This window comes from Dermacentor silvarum, chromosome 11 (genome assembly GCF_013339745.2).
Source record: "Dermacentor silvarum isolate Dsil-2018 chromosome 11, BIME_Dsil_1.4, whole genome shotgun sequence".
Lineage (NCBI taxonomy): Eukaryota > Metazoa > Arthropoda > Arachnida > Ixodida > Ixodidae > Dermacentor > Dermacentor silvarum.
Window position 1 is genome coordinate 67,590,375 of NC_051164.1, and position 23,781 is coordinate 67,614,155.

The window sequence follows — 23,781 nt, forward strand, 5'->3', positions numbered from 1 at the left end:
ATACATAAAATCTTCGCCGCGCGCCGTATGCCCGAGCGGAAGCGTGCGGGGACGCGCGCTATCACGAAGAGGGAACGCACTCAATCTCCCACGCGCAAGCAAGGAAGCGGGAAGCCAGCGCCGGAGCGGGGGGGGGGGGGGCGCACTTCTACTCTGCCAACAACTGCGCTCGTCGCTCGCCCGCACCGTCTCTTATCTCCACATGGCTCTGACCTTTATGCGCCGTGCATTCGCCGCTCAGTTTCCGTTGAAGTGATAGACCGCACGTACCTTCGCCCGTTGCGGCGTATGCGCTTGCTGCCAGCGTTTTGACAGTCGTTGTCTGCAGTAATTCAGTGTGATCTGTTCATGTTTGTTTGTGCGCGCTCACACCACGCTTGTCCATTCAGTTAGTAATAGTCGGGCCACATTTTCTAACGCACGCTACACATGCAATGCTGCCCGGATCGGCAGTGCAGTGCTACTGGTGTGTCCCTTCGCACGCGCTACCCACGGGAAGCGCTTCTCATCAACACCACCGTTTCACACGGGCCTTCTCGTGGTCATCGAGTCTCTCTTCATGTCGGTCTACTTACGCCGCAGCACACCTGCTTTCTTAATCAGCTCATGTTTACTACAATTCATATTGCTACCAAAGCCGCTCACCTTACTTCGTATGACATTGCTGTGTTGCTATCGCATTCATTGCTTCGCCCTTAGGGCGAAACTGTGACATCTTTTTAAATTGTCATTGCCAGACGAAGATGCTAATTTGACCCACATGATCAAGTTAGACATTCTATTGTGCTCAGACCGAAAAAAAAACACAGGCAAATTTGTAACACTGTTCTTGTACAGCCTTATAACTCTTTAACGTTCTTATTTTGCGTTCGGCTGGCAACCTTGCCAGAGAGTTAATCCTGGCAGGGGTGGCGTCGTGCTTGTGGGAAGAGCTTGGTGGACGACCGTTGTGCTCGGGATGAACTTCCTGCGCATGCGCTTATTCTCCCTGATCGCGAAGCTGCGCGCCATTGTAAGGCGCTGACATGCCGGCCGGAGGGCGGTCTACGCTGGCGCGGTACCGTTAAAGAATTGGGAGGCTGTACATGCTCTTCCTGCTATACCGGACGTTTAACGTAACTTGTACCGAGTTTTCTGAAAAAAGCGTCATAACTTGGTCGAATGACACCAAGAACGTATGTCCGTTATCTTGAGTGACAGAAAATAGTTTTCGAAGTGCGATAGCCTAGCAAATATTTCACACTTTGCACAACTTTCTTATTGGTTAAGGCATAAGTTGTATTTGAAAAAGTTGTAAAGCCTGCTTAGAAGCACCCAATGAAGTTTCTGTGACGTTATCTTTTAAGTGGTCCTTTTCTTTCTGGGCTCCGAAGAAAGCACACGAAACACGAAATAACATTACGTCATTGCGCTTTCGTGTGTCTAGTATATGATTGGAAGTTTGTGCAATTAAATAAATGTTACTGTACTTCGAGAAATTCTACGTTACAAAGTACCAAGTAAGTAAGCTCCATAGTTCAACGCTCCCCAATATATTCGCCCGGCTAGCACGCTATTTCAATCAATCTTCATTTTTACGTCTATACAAAGCACAGATGGAGATGTCGTGAAACAAGCTGTTTCTAGGCAGCTTGACAAGTTATCATATCAGAGCAAAACTTGAACCTATGTCATAAAATCTTTTTTTATAGTATGGGGTGTTAATACGGATCGTTAATTTTACTAGATTGGGCGTTGTTGGCGGCAAGGACAAAATCGCGCTCGTACCCAATTGGATGTCCAAGGCTGACTGAACCTCCATGAATATTCACTTTAGAGTGGTCCAGCCGAAGATGTTTCATGTTGCACAGGACGGCAGAACTGAAGGGCTCGTTGATTTCGAACATGGACACATCTTCAGCTTTCAAGCCAGCCTCTTTCAAAACCTATTGGAAAACAATATGGCCACCCAAAATGACCGCGTGCGATTAGACCGCGAACGACGTGAATTACGACAAGCGAAAGTTCGCACACCGTCACAAAATGTCTCGCTATATTTTGCACCATATAGTTTTACTCAGAAGTGAGAAAGTGTTTAACACTGCATCACATAACGCCTTTTTACAGCATACCTCAATTTACGACGATATTTCTTTCATATAACTGCGGACAGCGTGCAAAGGAAGGCTTTACACAAAATAAAATAAGTGGATGCTGCCTGGAGGTTGGCTGCCGAAAAAAAAAAGTACATGACTCGATGGTACCGCAACAATGCAGCAGTACAAAGTGCGACAATTTATAATTTCAATGTCCGAAATAGGATAAGAACCACGAGTAGTCTATTGAAAGAAGTGAAGCGTTCGACGTATTAGCCGTGGACAGCTTTCTGCATAGCAAGCGCGACAAATTCGTACTTGTTCTTTCATCGCTATTCCTATTTTTCTTTGTTTTCCATGAGAGTGGATAGAGGGGGAGGGGGATGATTTTATAGATTTTTGCTGCTAGTAAAATTTTGACAATAATTTTTGCGCATGATAACAACTCGAGGTTATTCATTCTCTATATAGCATATTAGTTGAATAGCAATTTAACTGTCACTTGCAACGAAAAAAGAACTACCGCTAGAGTGAAATAGAACGCAGTTTCTTTGGGGCTCTATGGCCTTTGAGCTCTTGCGCCATAAAACTCCGTCTATCACCACCTCTCCAAAAGTTGGAGAGCATGGAACAGGAGCAATGCTAATATCAGTGCACCAACGAGTAGCTCGTGATTAAAAACGCTGGAGGGACAACGCGGTCAAGATTGCAGGCAGGCTTGACACTTGAAATATTCAGAGTGGAGACGCCGGAAACGTCGTGTGGAGTGATCGTCAAGTTAGTTTATTGTTCTGGCGAGGTGTCTTCACAGTCCCAACGAAAAGACGCCCGCTTTCTTACTGAGCGTCTAACTAGCAACTAAATGTGAACACTGAGGCACGCTGCATTACGGTTCTGCCATAGTAAAACTTGCCGTGAGAGGAGGATTCGTAGGCCAGAAGAGACGAAGAATGAAAGAAGGATGAGGACGCTACCGCAAGGCTTCCACACCCACTATCCGTGATGCAATGGAGTTTGACAGCGGGTGCTCAAGCCTTCATAACTCTTGGTTGGTAAAAAAAGAAGTATTGTACTGCAGTCTAAATAAACAAAATACTTAACCTAGCAAATTCCCCCCGAAATAAAAACTTGTTTTGTCAAAAATGGTTCAAATTCGAGAAAATCTGTTGAAACATGTCGCGCCCCACTAACTTATCGGGGCTGCCAATTTGGTGAGAAAATGAAGAATCAGAAGTTTGGTTTTCAGTTTATCCAGGCATATTCAACATTTGCCAGACGAATGAATAGTAATAAAGTTTTAAAAGCTTATTTTACCAGTCTTGAGTCAGTGTTGCACTTTAGCACCTATTTGCGCAAACAAGGCAACATTAATTTAATTGTGCTGTGGCAATTCTTAGTATTGTGAAGACTGCTTCGAAAGCCACGCGCAATATTTATAGCTTGGCAAAACGCCAATAACCACCCCACAAATCTCGAGATAGCTGTCAGGCTGGCTTGCTTGTTTACATAGATATATCGTATAGTTAAGTTTAAGCTTTCCAAATTTGTGACTCTTCAGCACATCAAACCCCCGTCTGCAAAACAGAGACACACCTTTGTGATTGCGTATGCAGTCGCAATCGAAAAGTGCACTGGTTCCACAGCAGCATCGCCAAAGCCTGGAGAAACGAAAAAAAAGCAACAAACCAATTAGAGCTGCCTATAGCCAAAGCAAGATTGTATAAGAACTTGAGGAGCATGAGGCTTTAGCACTAAGCCAACTCCGATTTTCCTATTCAAATGCATGCAAACCGTAAAATTCTCTCATGAGACCACCGCTAACTGGACCGATATGAACGAGATTTATCGAATTAGGGAGCGAGAACTAAATTAGAGCAGACAGATAGATAGATAGATAAACTTTAATCCAAAGATAGTTTTGTCTTGCCCCATTGGGGCATCGCTAATGGTCGGGGCCCCTAGTCCAGGGCAACTGTGCGTGGGAGAATTCTGACTTAGTACCTCGTACGTAATAAACATCGCAGGAAAACGGTAAGTTAAAGAAAGCACCATGCTCACAAATCCGTAATACTCTGCACCAAAAATAGATACCGCATTTCTACAAACTGCATCTGTAAACTGCATTTAAAGCGGGCACACATTTTATATATGAAATGTTACATAAAGAGCTTACATACAATTGTCACTATGTTTAAGAGTTTTGTAAAGGTCCTACTCACAGATTAGTTATATAGTTCGGAAGATTTAGTTAAATAGGGTTTATTGGTGCAAAATCGACTGAGGCTATGCTGCGTCAGCCACACAGGGTCTTCGAAAAACGAGCCTAAAAAGCAGCAAATCTGCATCATAACATTATGGGGTTTTACGTGCCAAAACCACGATCTCATTATGAGGCACGACGTAGAGAGGGACTCCGGAATAACTTTGGCCACCTGGGATTCCTTAACGCGCACCAAGTGCACGTCGGACGAGCGCTTTTGCATTTCACCCCTACATCGGAATGCCACCGGCGCAGCCGGTGTCGAAGCCGTGACCTCCAGCCCGGCAACGAAACACCATAACCCGAGGGCTACCACGGTGGGTAGTACTAAAAGCTTTACAAGATGTTAAGTTGGACACAGCTCTGAAGAGTTTTACTTCCCCCATGTCAAGACCACTATAGTAGCTACAAGGGAACGCCAACAATGCGACTGCTTTGCTTTCGTATAAGCAAGCCGCCGCGGTACCACCGCGTCGCCATGAAGGCGCTCGCTACTGAAACGAACAGCAAGACTACAGCAATGCAATAGGAGCGATGGGCCCGTGGGACTACCAGAAGTTCGACAACGTTTGCAGCCATAATGAAGAAGTTTTTGCGAGATTGAACTGACCGACAATCCTTGCAAGTGGCTTCACTCCGAGCCGATCGGCTGCCTGGCGAGTCATCAAGACGCAAGCAGCTGCCCCATCATTCAGGCCGCTCGCATTCGCAGCTGTGATAGTACCTGCAAGGGAATAACGTTAATGCAGCTGTGACACAGCCGCTGCGAAAATCGCTCAAGTAATATTCAGAAACCCTGTAGTAAACGAAATATATCAACCTTGTCTTTTTTATTGCGGTTGCAGTGAAACTGCAACAGCAATTAGAGCTACACTCAGTAATAACAAACGTTTATAAATACTTCATAGATACAACTTTTATAGATGCTATAAAGAGTATCTATAAACGTTGGTAGCAACGTAGGAATTCAGCACAAGCTACGCTAATAAAAACCGCATTGCCCTTGCCCTCTGTGCTTGCGCGCTTGAGAATAGTTCCAGAAAGTCGCCGATATCGAAAGCAATTCACCCCCGCCATGTTCTAAAGTAAAATGAGCGTACGTAATTGGCTGGCGCAGCTATACAAACCTTCATTCAGTAGAAAAAAAAATTAATTCTGGCGTTTTACGTGCCAAAATCACGATCTGATTATGCGGCACGCAGCATATGTATAATTAGGGACTCCAGATTGACTTCCCATCTGGCGTTCATTAAGGCAAGCCTATATATAGGGTGTTTCAGCGAACACTCAAAATTTATTGAAGATTACCTGTGGCAGATAACCCAATTCTAGTTAATGAGCTGGTCTACTCAAAGAGGCGGACGTTACATGCAGAAGAAATTGAAATGTATAATCGCATAATTAACAAAAATCACTAAATAAGTTTTTAACTTATTTAACTTTTTAATTTATTTAATTAACTTATTAATTAATTATTTATTATTAATTAATTTAACTTATTTATTTTATTTTATGTTTAACTTAACTTTTAACCTGATGGCCCATATTGCAATTTACAAATTGTAGCCGTAGAGTTCTCAAGGCGGATCCACTTGGAACGTATTCTCGGTATGACACCAGTTTCGAGATATTAATTCCCGAATTTTGCGGAGAAATGCATTGGCGTTCCAGTTAATTTTGTGCTTCAATGCCTAAAGCGACGTTTCGTTAAGAAACTAACTGGAACGCCAGTGCATTTCTCCGCAAAGTTTCGGAATTAATATCTCTAAACTGGTGTCATCCCGAGAATTTGTTCCAAGTGAATCCGCCTTGCGAACTCCACGGCTACAATTTGTAAATTGCAATATGGGCCATCAGATTATTAGTTAAAAACTTAATTAGTGATTTTTGTTAATTATTCGATTATGCATTTCAATTTCTTGCGCAAGTAATGTCCGCCTCTTCGAGTAGACCAGCTCATGAACTAGAATTGTGCTAACTGCCACAAGCAATCCTTTAGGAATTTTTGAAAGTGTTCGCTGAAACACCCTGTATAAGCACACGAGTGTTCTTGCATTTGGCCCCCATCGAAATGCGACCGCCGAGTCGGAGTTCAAACCCGCGACCTCGAGCTTAGTAGCGCAGAACCATAGCTACTCGTTTACCGTGGCGGGTAGTCTTTCAGTTGGTCAGTCCTGTATTTGCGACTGCATTCTCAAGTTTTCACCGACTACAGAGGGCGGGCCGATCACGCGTGTGCTCTCCTTCGCTCGTCACGCTTAGATTCAGACCCCGAAATGAACAAATACATAATTTAATAGAGGAGTTAACCGTACGATAACAAGGACACAATGACGCCGACTATGCGATCGCAACAACGGCGAAAAGTTGAGTTCGCGCTGGAGATGACACGGCCGCGACGGCCCGACGACAAAGACGATAGTGATGACGATACTACGAAGGCATGGCAATGACGTTTCCTCGAGTGACGTCAAAGACACCCACAACGTAGGGTTATCTAGATAATGTACGAATTGGGTCTCAGACCGCAGTGAGGAGTCGAGGGCTCATAAGGGCTTATAGCAAAACAAAAAGAGTGACGATGGGCCACGAAGGGCGACAAACAACAGTTAACGCTAATCTGTTAAGCATTTTTTTTTATAAGCGATGTGCCAGCAAGCCCAACCGAACACAGCCTTGCTCATAACTCGTTCGCGGTCGTCGGCTTGCTGTGCTAGCCCTATATACTAATTAAAAAAAAATACAAGTCTGCACATTCACGAGTTCAAGGAAAACAGCACGATAAGAAAAACAGAGGTACTATGTATGACAAGGTCACGTAAGCAAAAGAATTTCTTGGCGGCTTCATCTTCAGTCAAAGAAACCTAAGACAGGAACTCACCGCCTTCTTCAACGAACGGAGTTGGCAAGCTGGAAAACTTATCAAAGTCAGCTCGTTTGTATTCCTCGTCCTCGGTTACCACAACCTCAGGCTTTCCAGGCTTTACCGGTATTGCCACTGGCACAATTTCCTTGGCAAGGATGCCTTCCTGCAAACCAACACAACATTGCACTAGACAGATTCCATACAGCTGAACACAGTCAGGAAGGACTAAACAGGTCAACATATTTGAGGGCCACGTAAAGTTTCCACAGAGGGCAAATACTTCAAAATACATGACGTGGCGTCAATGTTATCTTTTGGAGAGAGGTAGCATCTCATCAAGTAGTGCGAGTTGATTCTTAGTGCAGAAAGCGAATTCATGTCGCTGAAGTAAAATGCACAACCGAACAAAATAACTGTTAATGAACCGCACAGCACCAATGGAGTTGAAAGTGTCCATCTGCGTCCTTAACCTACACTTCAAGATTTGGATCCATGGGGAAAAGAAAATCAAGAATGAATGAAATGCGGAACAGGAACAACCGTTTGGAACATGAAGGTATTATAGGGATGCTTTAGTGAAGGTTTCATGCTTGAAAATATTTGAATAAAGCAGGACATGTTATTCCAAGTTTTCGCACCGAGAACACAGCACGTTGACAGTACATACGAGTTTTGGACTAGTTGAACTTGTAACACTCGGGCAGCTTAGTTTACCGTGCAAGTGTGATAAATATTCATAAAACATGGCGCTTCTTCGCAGCTATACTGTTCTGAGAAAGAAAAAAAAAGCTTAGTTATAGTCACAGAGTCAATTAAAAAATGGTATGTTTAACTTCGCAAAAACGTCACGCGGAAGGTCCATCCTTAGACGTCTATTCAACTGTTCTTAAATGACGCTTCGGAATCATATGAGCAAACGTGTGCGGTATGAAGTTTAAACAAGATGACTTTTGCCATGACAAAAAGGAGTCCTCTTGTCTAAAGGTTGCTGCAGCGACATTCCTTGTTCGGCTACTGCTCCATCACTTCAAGCCTCAATCTTCCAGTGAGCTTCTGTCTTGTTTGTATGATTCCACAAAGTATACAAAAGGGCAATGAAATATGCTGAGACAAATAGGACACAGTAATATTGATAATGTCTTATAGCTATTACCAAAAATACGCACTGAAATAATTAAAACGTAATACTGGTACTGCCTCGTGGATATTACGAGTGAAACATGCTGAAATAGGTAGGATGCAGTAATCTTGATATTGCATTATAGCTACACTTATACCGATACTAATATTGTTACTGTCTCATCGGTAATGCGCATAGGTGATATTACCTTTGCAGCTGCTGCGCTTCTCTTGTAGCTTTCCATTGCGAAATTGTCTTGGTCTTCTCGCGACAGCTCGTACTTCTTGGCCGTTTTCTCAGCGCAAGTCCCCTGGATTTGTTGTAAATTCATTAAAAGAAAACCACACATAGAAAAACTACGGATGTTTTTCTAATAATATCAATTCAGTCACAGTGGTAACGCTGACGCTGCGATGGCAGACTTCCGTCTGCTTTCATTCAAAGCAATGAAAACAGTTTTAGCAAGCTCCGTCTCGCAAGTTACAGGGCGGAAAAAAGTGTGCGACGCACCATGTGAATCTTGTCGTAGGCGTCAGTCATGCCATCGTGTACGATGCCATCCTGAAATTCAAAGTGAAGTAGAAAAATTGTGAGATGAGACGTCATCATAAAGACGCGCGCACACTCTTTTTGATACTCTGTGCCTTGTATAAACATTACTCCGATGGGGGGGGGTGACTGGGTGCACGTTAAAGAACTCAAGGTGGTCAAAATTCACCCGTTGGCTTTCTCTACGGCGTGCTTCATAATCATATCTCGGTTTTGGCATGTAAACTCCCAGAATTAGAATTTTAGAGTAACGCTTAGACAAGTCTCATGAGTGAAATGATGCTTCACAGCATAAAATTTGTTTATTTTGCTCATTCGGTGCATTAACTCTGTAAGTCATGTCTAACACACACTTGCCACATCGTCATCATTGCTTCCGGCGAGCGCTGTATCGAACATGTACTGCGTGGTGAGCTGACTCTAATGAATGTTTTCTTTTTGCCCTGAACTGCTGACTATGCACACCTTTACACTTTCAAGCTGATGCGGGAGAACAAAGTTTGCTTTTTTTCCATTTAATCTCGTGTCGAGAGCGTTTCGCTTGCCAAATGATGAGAACGCAGTACGCCTACAGCACTGCCTTCGAGATCATGAGGCACACCGTTATTGCAGAAGCGGAAGGTCGCGTAATACCCGATAGAACAAAGGTACTACATTTCACTCTAAAGAAACCAAATATCCAACAAAATTGTGGAAGCTCTCTTCGCACAGGAACGGTCCAAACATACGAAAATACTTTGGTAATCAGCGACGTAGCGCTTGACCCACCGAAGCTGCGGTTGGCCCGCGAAATTTCGAAAGGAAAATTTCGACCTTCAGTTTCCCCACGAGTGCGATAAACGCGTTGCACAAAACATGTTTTGCTACTCTCATCAAAAAAGAGTGTGGCCAATTGTAATCCACTTTCTCTGTGTAGAAAGTGCTTTTTCCCCTTCTCGTGCCCCAACAAAGGTTAGCTCTCAATACTCTACAGGATTTTCTCCTGCACAGACACTTGATAAATTTCCAGTTAACAGCAGGAATGTGCATTTTTAGGTATCTATGTATTCGCTCGACCATATTCACGCTTATGTTGTTCGTGTACACTTGTAACCTTTATTTGTCCGTCGCTAACGTGATCCGTGGTGTTGCTATGTCGATTCCTTATGGACTTGTTACTATATTATTTTATACTTTTATACATTTTTATTCTATTTTGTTCTTCTTAGCTATTATTTCGTGACTAACGCCCTTTTCTGTGACTAAACGTCTCTTATTTCACCGCTAATAATAAACAAATGACTACTAGCCCGCTCTACTACCACAGACCAGGCTCTACTTGAGATACGATGATGGGACTATTGGTCTGAAAGGCAGCTGGATATTGCAAGATATTTAGCTAAACTGCGATGATGAGGTGATGACATTTATTGTCATCTCCTCTAAAACTGGGGCAGTGACAAGTAGTCACTTATTTTGCTTCAGGTAATCACGCATTAAAATATACACCTATCGAAGGACAGCATTTTGCCTCTCTTCTTGAACTTTTTTTTTTCGTCATTAAAACCTGCTTGTATGTTGTACAGTTACCGATGCCTGTAACGGATCGGGTCCTATCAATCTCTTCCCTGCTTTTTTTTTTCACCAACACTCTAAACGTCTCTTGCTTCTCTCGACTGCGGACCGCATAATGCTTTCATCCATAGAACCGCTCCCCAGTCCCATTTATGACGAGATGAATGCGTCACTTACTTGTAAATGAATCCCTCCATACGGGGTCTCCCCTCGGGACAAGTAGAACGGAATATTCGACATGCTCTCCATGCCACCGGCAACCATAATATCCTGAAGCGAAACAAAGGTGTCGCATTGAAACACTGCCATTCTTCTAGTCTAGTAGAGAGTACGTATACTACTCTATTTCCACTGTAAAGGTACAGTAACACAGACTTACTTGCTAGAGTTAGCTTACTACTATAGAAGTACATTCGGCTGCTAAAATTTACAGACAACGGCACCTGAGAAAAAAAGCTGAATATCTCCACAGTCTCGGAACGTAGCCTCGTATTACGATTTGCAGCTTGCAGCAGTGGATGTTAATAATGTAGTGTTGATAGCATATAATTAAGCGTATCAGCGTAGTGTTGATACGATTTTACCGGCTACCGTCATAAAACTCCTCGGAAAAGCAACGCTTTGTCACATTCCGCGGTTCGATAACTTTTGCTACGGATTGTACGCATAAAGCACCTGTGGTAAGATTGGGAGCGGTAAAAGACGCTCGACGAGTGTAAATTGCGTCAGACAGGTCGTTAAGCAACGAACGTATGAGCTTTGAAAGAATAGGTGGTGTCCAAATTCATGCCCCAGCGCAGACTTTTGAAACAAACAAAATCATGCAGATCTCGAAGGGTATGCTTTTGCTAACTACCGAAAGCACTTGCACAGCCAGAAGCAAGTCATGACCACGCTGTTTTAAACGCCGCCTCTAGTGCGCTTTTACCTAAGCGTCCACCTACGTATTTAGAGCGCAGCGCTTACGCGGCCGTTCCAATGGCGAGCGTCGTCGGCGGCGTAACCGAGAGAACGAGCACAGCGAAAGTTGAAAGAGCAAACGCAGAGCGAGAGAGGAAAGACGCGAGCAGCGAAGGGCGCAGACTAATGAGAGGGGCTCCTTCAGTGACGTCCTCGCGGGAAATGAGTGTTATGCAGACCCGCCCGACCACCCGATGCGTGCTCGTTTCTGGCCTCAGCGTTTCGTACTATCGTCTGCTCGTTTCAGCTCTCGCTCGCGCTTGGTTAGCTTGGTGTGGTCTCATTCGTGCTTGTTTTGATTGCCATGGTTTGCGATTGTTTTTTTACAATGATGAGTCTAAACCGAGACGCCCTGATGGAAAGGTTTTTTGGAGACAGTGCGCCATATCCGATTCAGTACGACAAGACGGACCGTGAATACAAGGACGCGGAGGCGACACCCCGTACCTCATTCTGCTTGACCTTGCAACGCAGCGACGCTGCGACAGAAGAGAGCATGTGCACGCCAACATAATTATGATCTGTTGCAACGACGTCATCTTCATAACAAATGACTCGCGTTAAGAACGAAGTACGAAGAGCGCAAACACAGCGCCGACCTGTCAGCAGACGAAGGAAAAAGCACGCGACATCTCGCATCTACAAAGAGAACGCGAGATGTTCGTGCTGTCACGTGAATGCCGAAGTGGCTCGCCGCCAGTTGGTGTGGTCGCTCTGCAGCTGCTGCGTTTTACCGCTGGTGTGTATGGAGCTTCCTGCAACGACGACCGCTCCGAAATAGCGCCACAGTAGTGCTCGTCATCTGTTCCCTGATAACACCATAGATGGGGTATCAAGCAAAAGCAAAGCTCTTCATGAGCTGAGATCTGTCTGCGGCGGCTGCTCCGAATTGCGACCACGAGTCACCCCCGTACTGCCTTCTGCGATCTCGCGATTATCGAGTCAGACGCGCCACACTTGGCTCCGTTTGCAAAGGTGCCGCATGAGACAGATTGTCCGCGCCAGCCAATATATCACGAAATGAAAACACATATAGAGGTGCACTCAAATTTCCCATTAGGGTGTATCGTGATCGTCGGCGAATGTTTTGAACAACCATCCTTTCGTCCAACTTTTGCGCCATTAGCGCATTCAGAGCATTAAATTAATTGACGTGGCTCTAAGAATTGCAAAATTTTCACGCATGAGTAATATTGGCGGAGACACATTAGTGAATTTCCGAACCCGCCACTGCCTACCCCTCTTTCGCTTCCGCGCACTCACACACTCTTGAGATGCACTGTACGGATACCAAAGCAAGATGGTACGGTGAAACGGTTAAAGGACCAGCGGAAACAATGCGAGAGACCAGGCGAAGAAGACGACTGGACTAGCTGGAACTTACAACGTACGCGTGCTTCGTCCGTTTCCATTGGTTCTTTATCCGTTTTACTATGTACGAACTAGCCCAGTTCACTGCTTTGGCGCGCTGAACCAGTCCGCGTACCCATGTACGTAGGCCCTAAGGCACTTTCAGGCGGTTTGCTACCACTTTTCGTCAGTGGGACCTCCAATTGTCGTTGGAAATAAAGATTTGGTTGACTGGTTTATTAAAAGCACGGCTGCACAAAGACTCATCTTCTGATTTCATATCAAGCTTGTACAAACTACCTGAAAAGTAGCCAGTTTTAAGAAATGACAGAGGTATTAGTGCAGGAATTTCGCGTTTGATTTTAACACTACCAGAATAATACATCTCGTGTGCGCGCGTATGATTCTGCATGTATTGCACAGTGGTCATCAAACTATTAAAGCGAGTGCATATAGGGTGTTTCTTCTGGTTAGTTTTTTTTCTGTAGACTTAGCATACTGCTGTGCTTGTGGATTATGTGAGAGTGTTTTATAGCGAAAGGAAAAGCTTGAATTTCTTAACAGCCTATTGGGATCGCCGGCTGCGATGTAGCCAACGTTCCCGTTCCTCGACATGCTTATATTAAAAGTTAACAAACTAACAAAATAACTTCACACCATTTTTCACACTGGTAGACTTCTAATAGAAACAAAGAAATTAAAAACAAGGTTCCCTGTTCTTAAGGCATTGTTAATGGAACTCCACTTTCCGTCTACAACTCGTGCGACTCACCTGACATCCACACATGAGGCTTTGAGCAGCTAGTATGATCGCTTTCATGCCCGAAGCACAGACTTTGTTGATTGTTGTGCATGGTGCGGATAGTGGGAGACCTGGAACGAAGATAATATCACGAACTTCGAGCCCAGATTAACTTCCCATTGCCATCTTTGCGAAAACAAGAATATAAAAGAACTGCTGCACATTCTCAGGCAGATAACCAGGGGCGCGGTTATAGTCTGTGATGTCCCGTCGTAGTAAAGGTCAAGACCTAGCCAGTGTCAAAAGTGTGAGTCACGAATCTCGCTGCTTATTTCTTTAGTGACAAAGCTTGTGCCCAGGAAAAAAAACAACAACAAAACAAGCAAAACTCGGAGCACAACGATAGCGGAGAGAGCAGTCGTCAGTCGTCAAAATGTGATTTATAAGTCCTGTGCGTCGGCTATTTGTACATGGGCCATCGAACTACATTCCAGCGTAATTGGTGGTGCTAAAAATTTAATTATCAGGCTTTACGTACGGACCAAAACCACGACATAAATATGAAGTACGCCGTAGTGGGAGACTCCGAATTAATTTTGACTAGTTGTCTAGGTAGTACTTGATATAATTTGGGGGTAAAGCGCAAGAGAGCACGCAGGCCGACAGAGGAGACCTGTATTCGTGTCTTCTGTCGTGCTGCGTGCTCTTTTGCGCTTTACCTCAAGGAATGATGCGAAAGCATTATATGCCCCATTGCGCGAAAATCCGGCGTCGTCGGTGGTGGCGGCGTGACCTAGTGATGGCACCAAAAACGGCGTAAACACACGTCAAAAATGCTCGGATTAGCATCAAATTTCTCGGGGGAGGTTCCTGTAAGCAAAGTAAATTAATGGCTTTGAAAATAAAATTGGGTACATTTCAGCTCGCGTGGGAATCGAATCCGAGGCTCCAGGGTGCGAGGCGAGCACACTTCCCCGACGTAAACGGCGGCACCATGATTCTGGCCTACTAAAGGTGGGCCTAGTGCGTGCGTGATTGCACACGCCACATCGCAGCTATCTGGCTCACCAAAGGTGCGGCCCAGTGCGTGCGTCATCGGGCACGTGATGGCGCCAGCCAATGGGGAGGAGGTGGCGCCACGTCATGAGTGTATAAAATGAGCGCGCTGACTCCCGCAAGTCACTTTCTCTTCGGACAACGCCAGAATCCGCGCAGCTACAGATCTTCTTCACGGATGCGGGCGGCTGTAGAAAAGACTTTCGTCTTAAGACTCATTATGGATCTCTGCAATCTATACTGAAACATCGTAGACGCAAACCTCAGTGTCAATGCATACATAGCGCGTGCAACGCCCGAATCAGCAGAAAACGTTAATGCACGTCAAAAGCATGAGTCCAAAATATTTCACCAAGGAGACTATAATGCTTTCGCATTCCCACGCGCATTCAGTAGTCTCTGCCAAATTGTGTCTCTGCCAAATTTATTTATCGTGCATGTAGGTCTAAGCAAGCGAGCGTTGTTGGGTTTCACTCCCATCGAAATGCGGCCACCACGGTCGGTAATCAAACCCACGACCTCCGGCCTGCTTAGCATCACAATTTAATGGCTGGTGCTCGCGGACATTCCAGAATGTACACCACTATTCGCATCGCGCACGCAATCTGATTACACAAGGTTATTTCGCTATATAAAAAACAACAACGGTGAAGACAGAAAGTTCCGATACACAAAGGCGCGTCGCGCAGCTAAGCGATAACATTGTAACAGTTGTTAGCCGGTGAAAAACAGCCGCGGGAAAAAATATGAACAATGTATACACGCGCCTATGGGAACTTGTTAGATCGCATGATATCTTTGAGCGAAAATAAATCGAAATAAAAATCTCCTATGGCCGATAGCGCAATATTTTCACATCGGCTTGCTTGCGCGAAGAGGCGGGCATTACTCACACGACAAATACCAGAATAATATTAGCTCATTAGCTAGGCTTTTATAGTTACATTGTAATTATTCGCTTTCATCTCCATCACCAGAATAGTTTTTCCACAATGCAGATAAGTGTTATCTAGACCATGAATGCAGTTCGACACGGTTTTTGAGGACGTAGTTCTTAGAACTAGAACTAATCACTGGATTTCTAATAAATATATTTATTAGAAATATTAGAAATATGGTGTCATTACTTCTGCGCTTAAATTTGGCAGTTCTGACGTCTGCCCTAATGTGATAACTAAACACTTAACTAGTGACACTTTGTTAATCAGCTAATGCTACTGTGGACTTATCATGCAAGTAATGTCCGCCTGCTCAAGTAGCTCAGCCGATGCAACCCAATGGCACTATTTCACCAGAAGGTTCTCATTAAGTCTGCTTTCACTTAAAAATAACTTCGTATATATGATAAAAAATTCCATGACATCTTTAAAATACTTGCATGTATCATATAGCGCAACCTGACCAGTTCAGCTGGATTAACTCAAAATGCAGACATATATAAATGGCTAATAAGAATGTCTAGGTAGCCAGTTCAAAGAATTTAGTAGTTGCCTTTTGAATTATTCACTTTAGGTTGGAGCGTACAGTAGGTAAGTCATGTCTGCTTCGCAGAAATCCTCAAACTAGCGTTAACTTTCATGATACGCGCCCACAAAATCTGTTAGGATAGGCATTGGCGTTCTAGTTGAGATCATCCCAAACTGCCTTTGGAAAACTTAACTGGCCCGCCGATGTATTTCTTGGCGCATTTTAAGGACCGACTCTCAGCAGCAAGCTTTACCAAAGCATGCTTTCGCGCTGCAATACTTGCCTGCTCCCAAAGCTGCCTGCCTTGCCGGTGCCTGCCCAGCACCAGAAGAGACCACGTTGCCCATAATGACTTCCTGAACATCTTCGAACTTGATCCCTGCAGCAAGTTACGCACAACAAAGAAATCGCTGTCAGGATTAAAAAAGTAATTCAATGAATACACGCTTCCGCCTGTGTTGCAACTCTCTCCTGCTTGGCACTTCGTGTCCGAATGTGGACTGATTTCTCTGTAATTATTGTCAGACAGCACCGAAAAAAGGTAGCGAAAAAAAGCCAGGATGGTAAACAGGCAGGAAAGACAAGGACTTATCAGTTTAGAGTGATGAAGTATTCTTCTTCAAAATAATATTTTCGTTAATTTCGCAGGAATCCGTTAATTATTAGACAAGAAAAGGGAGACCAAGTTTGTATTTTTTGAATAATTTCGCGCCAAAATACCAGCGCAGGCTTGTCACTCACGTCAAAGATTTCAAAGAACATTTTAGTATATGGCCCGTTGCGGCCCAGTAATAGCCTCCTATATTTTTAAATACTATTCCCAGTCAGTCCGCAATGCATGGGAGCCAGTGGTTCACTGCGGCAGCACCACAATCCCAGTCATTTAATCCCTGTCGATTCTAGAGCATGCTCAACTTCAACTGAACGCCGCTGCTACAACGTGACCGCTCCTGGATTTGTGCATGACGTAAGTTACATACGATGAACAATAGTTGACGTGACCCTAACATTGCCCCCATTAATTGGGACCAACTACTGGGACAGTTGCACCCCCTCAGCGACCCCAGGTTTTGCAGTCACTGGGTTGGCATCGAAAAAGTATGGGATGCCATGGTAAATGTTGATGTATGAGTTTTTATGGCGCAAGGGCTAATTATGACCATACAGTAAAGGTTAAGTTCCGTGTCTGGCTCATTTATAATACAATGTAGTTTATCACTGCCAATAACAAGTTATCTAAGCTGGGGCCACCGTGGAAGAATAGATAGGCACGACACCCGGAAACAGTTACTTCCGTGTTCTTAGGTTCCGCTTGTCTCGCTCGGGAAGCTTGTATAGGCATCCTTTAGGGAGCCTATACAGTAACTCTACAGAGCATAATTTTTCAGTGCGAAAACATGAAACACTATGGCGAGATCACGACGAGTGTCCATAAAAATGGGGCAAAGTTTCCACAAAACAAGTGGTTAGCACGCATGCTAACCACGCACATTGCTGCTAATCGCGCTAGTTATTCTAATCTATAGTATCGTGCAAGTTACGCTATGCTAATGTTTTATTTACGGCGTGTAGTGTCCACCTAGTCTAGTGAAGGCTTAACACGGCACGCTGGGGCGAAAATGAAGAAAACACCAGTAGACGATTGTACAGACGTATTTCCCGACGGGAATTATATTGATGTCTGCACGATGCAAGCGATAGATAGAATAAAGCTAGAACAACTGTTTGTCACCAAAATAATGCTTTAAAAGAAGCCGTACCCAAAAATGAGAAAATTCGAAGTTTCTCGTACATTCGAACACAAAATGTGCGCACGGCGGCTACCGCTGCGTGCATCTCTACCACTGCTGGCACGCTAACGCACAACCGAGGCTACGGTGCAGCAGCACCACCGAGACGCAACACAAGCACATCTAGACAAGCACAAGCGGAAAACTTGCTGTAAAGCACCAACTAAGACTTTCTTCGACCGCACTGCAAATCAACATGCAAGAGCGAGTTCAGTAGTTGGTTTGTAGTTGCATATTCAACCTTTCTTCGCAAATAGCACGGGAAACAGTTATACAGAATCGGCAAGAGTTGGCCCCAAGAATGTTCTTGTTTTAATACTACCGCATTGAAAAAGAACACTGGTATCAACACACTAACAATTAGTGTAATCCTACACACGGTATAAATAAAGACTGGATACCGACATGAAATACAGCATAGTAAAGGCACTGCACGCATCCGAGTGTTCACAGAAACCCGGAACCAGGCACGTCTCACCCGCTCTGTCGACGGCCCCTTTGATCGCTATGGAACCGAGTCTTGTTGCTGGGACCGCAGCCAAGCAGCCCCGGAAAGAACCAATTGGTGTCCTTGCAAACGAAGCAATAACGACTTCCTACGCAGATAAATAGAAATAAACATAATCACTTTCAGACCACACACACTGAGTATATAGTTATGGACGCGTTCTGATCAATTGCTCTTAGAAATTGTGCCATGGCTTTTCAGCTGTTCAAGGTGGACCGAATATGAGTTAAAAAGTTAAAAAGCTTTGTTATAAAATACAAATATCTTAGATTTATATTCTAGCTTCGCGTCCTTTAATACAAAAGTAGCATTGCTACAGATTGTTCAGTATATGTCATGCAAATCTAAGCTCGTTATGAATTGTTATGTGGTTATGTGGTGTGCTGTGCAATAATTTCTAGTTTTGTTGACCAACTCGTCTGCAGCAGGGTGCACCTTTCTACGGGTGCCTTTATTTATTTATGGAATCGTACATGCTTGCACAAGTTCGTGCGGGTCCATGTTATATATTTAGTGCTTTCCTGCAATCGTGTATTGAACATTGCATGTGCGCACGCTCTTTAACTCTAATAAATTATTTTTAATGATTTTTATGACTTCATTTTATTTGCAATGCGGCGAGCAGTCGCTGGTTCTATACGCAAACGGCCAAACCTTTTAATACCCTTGTCAAGCGGGCATTTTAGGTGCACTTACGGGGAGTGCACTTCGGGACGCTGAGTGACACTTTAGGCTACGTGGTGCTAAACGGGAAAACAGAGTGTACTCGCAGTAAGAAAAAAAATGGCGACCGACTAAGAGCGCGTCTTTTGAAGTTGTAGATTAAAAGAAAACTTCTATGAAGTGATTGTTTTACGTTGTATTATATATAAAAACCAACTTATTTTATTTTTTTCTCAAGAAAAAACAAAAATCGTTGTTATAGAGTGTTGGAAGTCAATGCGAGCCAAGACGAATACCTAGTCAATCCAGAAGTACATGGCGGCGTGCGACGAGGTCGCATTTGATCCTGCTAGAAGAGAATATGAGCGAGTCGTAGCCTATGATCTGTGCATTAAAGCTATTTAACAACTAAAACGAACTTCTGTGATCTTTTTTTTATGCATTACATTCTGTACCATTGAAACCGCTGGCGGCGAGGCTACGCACTCGGCCAGCAAAGTACTTTCCGTGAACGCACTCCGACTGGAGCGCACTCTTCTGCGAGTGAAACTACCCTTGCGACTTCTTTTTATTTTTTTTTATTTTTTCAATAAATGTTTTTCCTCATACTCCCCTTGCGACGTTTAGATTTGCCAAAGTGCACTTAAACCGAGTGACACTCTCCCTAAGTGCACTTAACTTGCCCAGTTGACAGGGCTAAACAAATGCCTTATCCTCGATCGCTGCCCATTACCCACCTGCACCTGCGCGAAGTGCTTTTTTGGTGCTCTTTTTTTTTTTTGCCTAGTGATAGCAAGACTTCACCGTTGTCTTCATTTTGGTTTTTGTTATTTGTTGTGGGTTCTATTTGCTGTATAGTTAACTATCCTGCTGCCTTTTATGTTTTTTCTTTATTTTGACTTGGACACTTCGGTAAATGCCTCCCTTATTCATGCAATGCCCTCTAGCCCTCGATATGCAATAAGCAAATGAAATCAGCCACTTTCACGAGGAATGCAAACAGCACCCTAGGGCGCGCAGGCCTCGTACTTCACACTTACGAAACACGCTGAAAACACTGCTGCCCCTTGTGCTCCTGTACTGTTTCACTGCCACGTAATTAATATTTATTACGTTCTCGGGGTTTTACGTGCCAATATCAAGATATGATGACGAGGCCGGCTGCAATGGGGGAACTCGGTGAATTTTGACCACCTGGGGTTCCTTACCTTGCACCCAATGCACGGTATACACGGGCCTCTGCGCGTTTAGGCCCCATGGAAATGTGGCCGCCACAGCCAGGATTCGATCCCGCGACCTTGGGCTTCGCAGCGCAGCACCAAAACCACAACACCACCCCGGCGGTTACTGCCGCGTGGACTAGAATTGCAGCTGCAGATTTCGGTGAGAGGCTGGCGCGCTTTTATTTCCCAATGTAGTCACCTGTATTGTATGTTACATCTTCCGCCACCGTACTGCTAACTATACGTTGAAGGTCGAGCGGACAAAGTTATCGCACATCATATGCCGAGGAGCTACAGTAGAGCTGAAAATACTACAGCTAAAATAACACTTACAGAGTCTCGTAATGATATCCGTGCAGAAAAAATCGAAGCTCACGCCTGGTGTAATACATTGAAGTCGAGGAAAATTATCGCACATCATATGCCGAGGAGCTACAGTAGAGCTGAAAATACTACAGCTAAAATAACACTTACAGAGTCTCGTAATGATATCCGTGCAGAAAAAATTCGAAGCTCACGCCTGGTGTTGCGGCTAATCAACAGATCGTGATAACAGGGACAGGCACGTGAAGGAGCAATGACCTAGAACTTACATTCACCGTACGCGCGGTGCGCTTGGTGTCCATTTTCTTCAGTAGGCTTTATGAGGACGGAATAGGGATTTCCTAAAAAGAAACAATGTAATAACATGATAATGTTGTGAATATTTTAATCAGTGTAGCTGAAAGGCATCGCAAGGCAGATGATTGATAACGTAAATGCATTACACAAATCACGTAAAGTTAGATTATGTACTTGTGTAATTTATATAATTACGTAAATTGAGCCTCAACCGCAACGTATGCAGATGTTTGGTAAAAAAAATGAGAAAAGAAAAACGAAAACCAGGCTACCGATGGTCGTCGCTAACAATGCGCTGAACTAAAACATGACCCAGGCTTTACACCATACATAAAGAGCATGTCATCTGGCAAGGCTTCATAGATAATATCGAAGGCCGAAAATAACGACGGGCATATTATAAATTTCGAATAGAACATGACGTAACTTACCGTGAGATAAAGTTATTGAACTATACGCGATCGCCGTAGACTGTAAATGACGACGCCCTGTACGGAGATCAACCACAACCTCGTTCTTCGTCACCTTTCACGCACGACACATGCTTCATTCGGATAGCGGGTTGCTTCAACGCAATGCGTTATCTTGGAGACAATAGATACGGCATTATCTCCGACGCTTGTCAATGTTTGCGATGCGCGATTCCGTGGAAGTTTGTGAGTTCGAGAGGATTCGTCTAGTCCAGATTATCTGATGGAGCAGATGGGATTTTGTTGGTTGAGGCCAAGCTTCTACCTTTCTTATATTGCTATGCCAATTACTTGGACCTGTGCAAGAAGAAAGTTTACACCATGCCTGAACATTGCGAAACATGATAAAACGTAGTGCGACTACTTTTTGAAAGTACCCACTCCTTAGTGAAATTATGAGATGTTCGTATCAAGAATAACTTGATTTAGTCAGAACCAAATGAATGGAATTATTAGCGGTATCTAAAACTTGCGATCAAGTACATTGCGGATTAGCCGACATGGCGTTTTGCACTTGAATTACGATGGCGCTTTGGCGTCAAAGCTGCGTACACTCGACTTCACTAGTTTTGCGCCACTAGATTTGCGATTGAGTCGCGAGATCATGTCACTGACCGCAAACGCTGCTGTTTCATGGAAGGCTTATAATGTATAACGTTTCTTTGTCTAATATTATCGAAATTTATAAACTTGCACCGCCAAAAATTGCGGAGAACCCATCTCCCGATGACTCTCGACGGCAATTCGGTAGCACTGAAGCAATATGGCGACACAGCTTATTGTCACCATGGAAACGAGTTATGCATGAGGCGTTTACTGCAGCGGGACTCCTCTTTCGCGCTTCCCTAAGATAACTCGGCGCCCTCTAGCGCCGCCACCACGAAGCTTGGGGTGGCCTCCGAAATGCACGGCGCACAAGTGCATGGGAACGCTGAAAAACGCGCCATGCGGCAACCGGCCTCTTCTCTCGCGTGCTTCTTTCTGTAGATGCTGCGCCATCTAGTTGCGCTGCCGCGAAGTCCACGCGTGGCCTCTGAGACTAGAAGCGTGGCGCGCCGGCGCCTGCGAACGCTGAGGATTGTTCCCTGGCTAGCCGCACGCTCAGTGGCAGATGCCCAGTAACCCAAAAGTGGCGAGAGGTCCATTGAAGAGTGACAGATACCCAGTGCGTTCGTAGCGAAGCTCGTTAAAGTGTGGGGCGTGAAAGCCGTTCATTGAAAAGCGGCACATACTCGGTGCATTTGTGGCGCAGCTTGCTCATGCGTCGGGCTGCTGCCCTTGAGGCTCCCTTGTGAGGTGGGTTCGATTCCGCTCAGCATCGGATAAATTTAAGGGATCGTTCTTTGTCATTGTAGAATGGCACATTCCAAGTGTGCCGTACGTAATTACTCAATCCAAGTCGGCGTCAAAGAGTTTCTTCGAAACAGCGGTACCTGCATTTCAGCGCTTAGCGATTCTTCTCTGCGCTTATTGGACGGGCCGATTATTTGTGCTAACTTACAGTGCAAGTACTTAACAACGGAAAAGACAAGAGAGAGCGTTGTTTTGACGTCTTTTCGTTGGAAGTTCGCACTATCTCGAACCAACTAGCCAACAGCACATGGTATAACCATCATTTAGGCTCGCATTTTCGCTCTCGCGATCTCGCACGTACATCCACAGTGACACCTGCGGTCATGCAATGTTTGCGTTTATGCGAGCACAACTACGGGGCGTTGCTGGCTTTCGGCAGCTGAGCGGCTATGCGTCGCGCTGCTGAGCTCTAGGTCGCGGGGTCGACCCCGGTCAGGGCGACCGCATTTCGACGGCCGCGAAATGCGAAAACACTCGTGCACTTTGATTTAGGTTCACGTTAAAGAATCTCAGGTGGTTCAACTTACTCTGGAGTAAACCCAGACGTTGATTTTTTAGCACCAGCGTAATTACGCTGGAACATAATAAGATGGGTCATGTATACATAACCGACGTACATTATTCACAGAGTTATATTTCAAGGACCAACGATTGTGTACCCTCCGCTATCATTGTGCTTTGAGTGTTACTTGTATTTTCTTGGCAGAAGTTCGCTTTTAGCACGGGCCAGTCACAGGAGAAAATATCGGCTTCTCGAGCTTGCCCCCATGTGGCCTTGAAGCTTCTATCGACAAACCATTTAAAGCACAATTATTGTTATTATTAAATAGGTGTACGTAAAGCATACGGGTGTATTTTTTAAACTCAAACCAATCGTGGGAAACACATTTAGCGCATATGTGTAGCGAACTCCGTAGTGTTGCCTGGTTACTTTATCATTCTAAATGTATAGTTCCATTTTCGTTCAAATTGTGCGCGCTTCTGCTTGTGAAATATCAAGACACGGCATCACGATTATCGCCTTCTGTTCTGCGCGTTGGGAGAGCTGGGCGGACGCTATCAAGAAAAAATAACAAACTTAAAAATGTAGCGTGTAACTCGCTTCTACTTTCATCTCGAAATATGTTTACCGCCGTAGGTTACCCCCTGTTTGC

General features: G+C 44.5%; 1 protein-coding gene across 9 annotated transcripts in view; it reads right to left on the bottom strand.

The window, feature by feature from the left end:
• The window catches only part of LOC119434097 (acetyl-CoA acetyltransferase A, mitochondrial-like), a 53,503-nt gene that overhangs the window by 27,102 nt on the left and 2,620 nt on the right, over positions 1 to 23,781 (bottom strand). For 2 of the 9 annotated variants that reach the window (XM_049658467.1, XM_037701412.2), the window contains exons 2-12: positions 20,777 to 20,848; positions 18,268 to 18,385; positions 16,283 to 16,378; positions 13,507 to 13,607; positions 10,602 to 10,694; positions 8,832 to 8,882; positions 8,530 to 8,631; positions 7,217 to 7,364; positions 4,946 to 5,059; positions 3,669 to 3,733; positions 1,768 to 1,925 (exon numbers count right to left, since the gene is read on the bottom strand). In XM_049658467.1, coding sequence (XP_049514424.1) covers positions 1,768 to 1,925; positions 3,669 to 3,733; positions 4,946 to 5,059; positions 7,217 to 7,364; positions 8,530 to 8,631; positions 8,832 to 8,882; positions 10,602 to 10,694; positions 13,507 to 13,607; positions 16,283 to 16,378; positions 18,268 to 18,385; positions 20,777 to 20,809 — 1,079 coding nt within the window. In that variant the 5' untranslated portion in view covers positions 20,810 to 20,848. Of the gene's footprint in view, positions 1 to 1,767; positions 1,926 to 3,668; positions 3,734 to 4,945; positions 5,060 to 7,216; positions 7,365 to 8,529; positions 8,632 to 8,831; positions 8,883 to 10,601; positions 10,695 to 13,506; positions 13,608 to 16,282; positions 16,379 to 18,267; positions 18,386 to 20,776; positions 20,849 to 21,235; positions 21,329 to 23,781 lie in introns of those variants that run through there. The other 7 variants (XM_037701411.2, XM_049658469.1, XM_049658468.1 and 4 more) reach the window with 7 other exon arrangements.